A 6,660-nucleotide genomic window follows, 5' to 3' on the forward strand; every position below is an offset into this window, starting at 1 on the left:
TGACGTTTTTCGAAACAACTTTTTATGTCACGGCTGCAGCACACTTGGATCACTATGGATGAGCAGTATGGAGGTACTCTGTGGATTCAATTTTGTGTTCTTGGACGTTAGTCTGGGGCACCGTCTACCATTAGGTATGCTAGCCGCTCCACCCGCCGATCTCCGCAAGAGATGTGAGGACTCTAAAACTTCACCAGGGCCTCCGTCGGCATATGGGTGAGTAGATAATGGCTGAATTTTCATTTTTGGGTGCACTATCCCTTTAATCTGCAACAGAGTTTGACTGAAATAAACTAAACATGTTGGGTCTGACAGCACCCTGAGATGTCAGTAACCAACATGTAACCTTTTCACCTCCAGGTATTGTGGATCATTCCATTTGAGTGGTTGCGCTGGACACTGATCCTGGTTGCCATGGTGATCTCTGGCTCCATACTGGTCCTCACCTTCTGGCCTGTTGTCTGTGATGACACCAAGGTGATGGCAGTGGCAACAGTTGTGACCATAGTGGTTTTGCACACGCTGCTGGCTATTGGCTGTAAGGTTAGTGAGCCAGATGAATGGGGTCTCATATCAGTTGTACACTTTAACCTTGACAGAATAGTTAATCTATTTTCTCTTTTCTTTCAGATGTACTTCTTCCAGACAGCATTTTATGTACCAACACCGCCCCCCACAACACCCCCATTTCACATAACAATGACAACCAAACACTACTGACCAATAGGAAGGAGGAAGAGTGCTGGCCAGGATAAAGGAAATGAATGATGTTTCTGTAGTGTTTGGAATCACACGCATTTATAAAACCACATATAGACAAGCTGTTGGAGGCAATGTTGATTATTGCCATTGTGTGATCAGTGCTTGCATGATGAAGTGCTGTAATGGGGTGTGTGTATTGTTGTTTATGTAATTTATCTTGATGGTGTTCCACTGTGACTGTAGTAGCATTTGTTCACTGCAATAATTGTACATTTCTACTGTGATGTTTCAGGATGTGGTGCATTGTATATGTCTAGCATGACTTTTTTTTTTAAGTCTCTTTATTGAGTTTTTGAGGACAGATAATGTGCATATTCCAGAGGCAGCAATCTAAATGCCACACAAAGGCAACATTAAGTAATGTCCAGTGGAGACAAATATAGAGAACAATAAAGTGACAAACCATAAATACAAAAAACAAAACAAAACAAAAACAAACAAACAAAAAACCACACACACACATACACACTTTGGCAACCGCAGTCTTACAAAAATGAGGATGTGATGCACCATGGATAGGCCCTAGTCACCGAACGTCAAGCACACAGGTTATGAGTCAATTCACTTCTGCTTGGTTGCAGACCATTTGTCGAGAAATGGTTTCCAGATTATCAGGAAGATTTTTTCCTTGTTGGCAAGTTTATATCGAAGGCTTTCCATATGAATCACATTGCCAAGTTCCCTTAGCCATTGGTAGCCATAAATCTCCAATTGTGGCAATATTTTTGTCTTTCCAGAAATTGGATCAACCAAACCTGGAGGAAAAGCATGGTTTTTGCAGATAGGGCTATCTATGTAAAGTTTCAATTAAACACAGAAGAGGAGGGAGAGACATTTTGGGGCGCAAAAAGTGACAGATGATGTTTCGTTTCATGTATTTGAATAGGTTATAATCAGGGTTTGTTCTGATATCACTGGCCAAGACTTCGATGCATAGATTAAATAAATGCGGAGAGCACGAGCAACCTTGTCGGACGCCTCTGTGTAGGTAAAATGGCTGTAATATCTCCCCATTGGTAATAATGGAAGCCTGAGGTTGGGTATAGATGATCTTAATCCAATTTATGAACGAGTCACCAAATCCAAAGCGGTGTAGAGAAGACAGCATGAATTTCCATTCAATATGGTCAAATGCCTTTTCCGCATCTAAGGCGTAGCATGGCTTTCTTAACACAGTGATTTCCCTTGAAGATTCAAATGCAAGTTCAAAAGAGGAAGATATTAAGAATTATTCATTAGTATAAGGGAAAAAACTGTAAGACTTCTACACCAAATACAATCATTAAACCATGCTGCCACCAATCATTCTTTCTTATGAGATATTAGCTGGACAGCAATGCTTAGAGACTTAAGACCAAGCTGTGGCATCACATCAGTACTTTTTAGTTGAGTAGAAATTCCTTGTTGGTTTACAAAATAAAGGTGCTCATCAAAAAGTGATAAGCACACCTAGTTTGCGAAACTGTGTGGAGCTTACTAAAGATGTTGAAACTAACATTTTTGAGGACAGTAAAATTAGAGCTGCCACCATAATTGTCATTTTTTTCATTTGATAAAGCTGATGATTATTTGTTTTTGATTGTTAAGTTTATGAAAGATCATCACGATTTCCTAAAGCCCAAGGTGACAGAGGATATTTTCAAATTTAGAATATATAATTTACAACTATATAATTAGGAACAGCAGACATTTTGACTTGTCAGAAAAGCACAGGTGTTAATAATAACATGACGGGGATTTTTTAAAATTAGGGTTGTAAAAGGTGCTCATCTATAGTTACTGCATCACCTACAGGAGATGACAGTCAGCCCACTCAAGTTTGGAAAAACTATACAATGTACTGCTGTGGACCAGAGATATCATAGTTTTGATGACATCTCAAATTTGACTTTTATCACTCCAGTTTTTGACTTTGGTTGAGTAGTTGATCATGTTTTCTAACATTTGTTGACTGTCTTAGACCATAGGAAAAACATGTATGAAGTTTGAAAATGGGTGTAGTTCTCCTTTAAGAAGTGCAGAATGGGGCCCTGATCACACAGAAAGTGTTTAAGCAGCTGGATGCTGCTTTTTGTAATTGATTTTAATGATAAAGAAGCTTTTTGCTCACTGTTTTTGCATTGCTATGTGCCTTGCATTTCTGTGCTCTAGGCGCCTAGTGTTTTTGCCGGACCACTCTAAACTCCTTGAGTTGAAAAAACTTCAACTCAGAGCGAAAAACAAGTACCTTCTGCCTGTCCATTTTAGGAACTAGCTACTAACTACTGTGAAAATAATTAGGTAGTTTTAGCTAGCCAAAATAAATGATAGATTGATTATACATGAAGCTTAGGTTAAAGAGGTGATGGCGTGGCTGCCTGGCAATGATAAAAAGGCACAGCAAGTGTTTTTTACTTGTGACATTCAGTTCTTTAAAAAAGGCGGTGCAATTTGCCTTGCGCAACCTGCAAAATACTTTCTGTGTGATTTAGGCCGAAGTTTTGCAGTACAAACAAAATATTTTGTGGAGGCAACTGACTCAGTCATGTTGACGTCCCAGTCATATGCAATTTTTTTTTTTTTTAGCAAATTGACAAAGACTAAAACAAAACCAATTTCCTTTTTATTTTTATTTCATTTTTGTTTGTTAAGTATGCAATATTGTTTCAGTTAGTTTTCTGCTTTAAATAAAGTTTAATTTTTATTTTTCAGTTAACTTTAATGTTTTTATTCACACCTTGTTTTATTTTTTATTTGTTTGTTTTAGTTAAAGAAGTGTTTTACTGCTGAAAGGATTTTCATAAAACCATGCTGTAGAAAGATCCAAATACATTTGAAAAATGGTGCTACAGTGCCCAACAGTATTCACCCCTCCTTTTTTTCCCTATTTTATTGTGTTACAACCTGTAATTGAAAAGATTTTGATATGGACTTTTTGTAATGGACCTACACAAAGTAGTGAAATTTAAAAAAAAATTAAACTTTTTAAAAGTTTTAAAAATTTTCAAAAACAAAACAAACAAAAATACGTAAAAAGTGGCGTGTGTGTATGTATTCACCCCCTTTGCTATGAAGCTCCTAAAAAAGACCTGAGGGGTATTCCAGAAAGCGGGTTATGTGAAAACTCAGAGTATGTTCACCCTGAGATGAGGGAAACTCTGAGTTATCCGTTCCAGAAAGAGAGGTAACTGAAACTCTGAGTCAGTCACCACGGTAACAGACTCTGTGAACATAACCTGCTCGCTGACAGGTTTTCTTCAATAAACCCTGAGTTTTTCTCTGTCTCCTCCCTCTTACACGCTGTTTCATTTCCTCATTCATTCAGTCCGTATCAAAGCTTGTATCGAAGCGCATTAATTAGCGGAGATTTACCGTCTGTCACAGTCTAAATCCTGCTGGATATTAGTTTGTTACTCAGGACTGTCTTAAGTTACTGAATTTATGCACATCAGTCATTTCTTTGGACATCGGTTTTTGTCTTTACATTCAAATATTACACAGTGAGAATTCATCCTCATATTGAACCTCCTACCTGGAATACCCCTCTGGTGCTACCAATTACCTTGAGAAGTCACATAATTAATTGAATCAAGTCCACCTGTGTCAGTGTCAAATCTCAGTATATATTGGAAGGTAACAGGGTAACTCAGGTTCTCTGAGTGGAGAGAGAACTGTCCCCGTACATACAGGGACCTCCTTTGCATCTCTGTCCTCTCAAAAAGTTAGAAACATAATGCAGACTGGGGTTTTAGCATAAGCTGAATAGAGACAGTTGAAGCCCAACTGGGGATATCACTAACACCCAGTGACCTCAGCAGGACAGTACACACTGTTTTGGGTGTGCTGGCAACTTTAATTTTTATCGTGGTCCCTTTTCCATTTCTTGTGCCACCTATGCATACAATCCACAACTGCCTGTTCCAACGGATTGTTATGGCTCTGGCCATATTTTGATGTGTCTTTCCCATGTTTGACTGTGAGAGTGAGTTCTCCTTTCTGCGTGAGAATCTTTGTATCTTAACCACAGATGTCTCCCGCTGATTGGCGTCACAACAGGCCAGTTGACAGTCGACTGACAGCAGCAGCATTCCTGTCCTCAGCCTCCACACTTCCTGTATTGTGTATTTGTTAAATCTAGGGATTTGTTTTTCTGTAGTGTTTGATGGTGCCTCCTGTGGGCCATCATGGTGAGTGATACTATTATATTATCATTCACTATGATGTATTATATATTATAGTTTGCACTAGTTTACATTTATTATTTTTAACTTAGCTTTGAAGCTGTAGGGGTGGGCTACCATTTTATTTTGTATACTTTTGTCATGTTTTCTGATGTATCCTTGGGAGACAGGTTTAGTGAATGTATTTTTGTTTGTTTTTTCTCACATAGGTGTAGTTAGTATGTTTGAGGTTTAGATAGTCGTTTTGTTTGTTGTTTTGGCCTTGGCCCACCCTGAGTTATTTTTGCTTCACATTATTGTTAAACTAAGTTAATTTTCTCACAACAATAAATACCTTAACTTTGAACTGTAATTCCTGCAGTGAGCTGTCTGGTTTGGATACTTGGGAGGGAACAGCCTTATGCACTGTAATGTTGCACTCCTATTCCCCTAGATAGGGGCATAACAATGATTAATGAATTTATTTATGATTTCCTCCAAGGCCTCAAACTATTGGTCCACTTATCCTCTGAGCCTCCCTTCTCTATTAATGGCACTTTCACTTGTTTTGAAGTCCTCCTCCAACTCCCTGACTTTGTCCTGAAAGTCAGGGATGCTGTTGGATACTGTAACTCCCTATTATCAGGTAGCTATAATAAGTCTTTGAAAACTCCCCAGCTAATCCAGATCGTGGCGGCATGTGTACTGACGGGAACTAAGAAACAAGATCACATTTCTCCTGTTTTAGCTTCTCTGCACTGGCTGGTAAAATCCAGAATTGGATTTAAAATCCTTCTCCTAAATCAAAAAGCTCTATATGGTCAGCCTCCGTCATATCTTAGAGAGCTCATAGTGCCATATTATCCCACCAGAACACTGCGCTCTGAGAATGCAGGGTTACTCGTGGTCCCTAAAGTCTAAGTCCAAAAGTAGATCAGGAGCCAGAGCCTTCAGCTATCAGGCTCCTCTCCTGTGGAATCATCTTCCTGTTTCGGACCAGGAGGCAGACACTGTCTCCACATTTAAGACTAGACTTAAAGCAACACAATGGAGTTTTTGAGCACTCAAAATATATATCCAAGATCTTTGTGATTGTACATCGAGTCACAGTAGGTTGGATGACACCTCCGTCATTGCTTGAGAGTGTCTGTTTTGCTTGCAGTGGCACTATGCACTTTCAGGTTTCGGTTAGGAACCCGGACACAAAAAGGACTACAAAATTTGGCTGCTTTACGGCATACGTCATTAGCCTAGTGAAACCATCCTGATCTCGCAAGCTCATATTCTGTTTCGCTCCGCAGATCAGTCTGGCCATGCAATCATTAAGGCACATACTGGCATCAGTTAAAGCTTACCAGGCCAATCACAATCGTTTATTACTTTGGGGGCAGGCACGTCATCAGAATAGGAGGGACAAGGAGCGGAGTGAATGCATTTCGTAAACAACCAACATGGCTACTAATTTTGAAACTGCGATGGTAAATGTGTTGAACGAACTGGAATGTATATTTTCTTTAAAGCAGAACAAACGGCTGTACTGAAAGCTTTTATTGAAAAAAAGGATGTGTTTACTGTCTTTCCTACGGGGTTTGGTAAAAGTTTAGTTTACCAACTGGCTCCGTTGATCGGGAAAAAGATGGGACTCAGTGAAAACCCAGTGGCTATTGTTGCTTCTCCGCTAGTTGCTCTCATGGAGGAGCAGGTCAGGGAAGCGACCAAGCTGGGAAACACAGCCATGCAACTCGGAGTCCACAGTGAA

General features: G+C 39.5%; 1 protein-coding gene across 2 annotated transcripts in view; it reads left to right on the forward strand.

Annotated features, from left to right (window-relative positions):
* The window catches only part of yipf2 (Yip1 domain family, member 2), a 64,679-nt gene that overhangs the window by 51,607 nt on the left and 6,412 nt on the right, over positions 1-6,660 (forward strand). The window contains exons 8-9 of one of the 2 annotated variants that reach the window (XM_050070303.1): positions 361-543; positions 631-3,457. The exons of the other annotated variant lie outside the window; for it this stretch is intronic. Coding sequence (XP_049926260.1) covers positions 361-543; positions 631-720 — 273 coding nt within the window. The 3' untranslated portion in view covers positions 721-3,457. Of the gene's footprint in view, positions 1-360; positions 544-630; positions 3,458-6,660 lie in introns of those variants that run through there. 2 annotated transcript variants of the gene reach the window in all.

Source organism: Epinephelus moara, chromosome 18, assembly GCF_006386435.1.
Source record: "Epinephelus moara isolate mb chromosome 18, YSFRI_EMoa_1.0, whole genome shotgun sequence".
Taxonomy (NCBI): Eukaryota; Metazoa; Chordata; class Actinopteri; order Perciformes; family Serranidae; genus Epinephelus; species Epinephelus moara.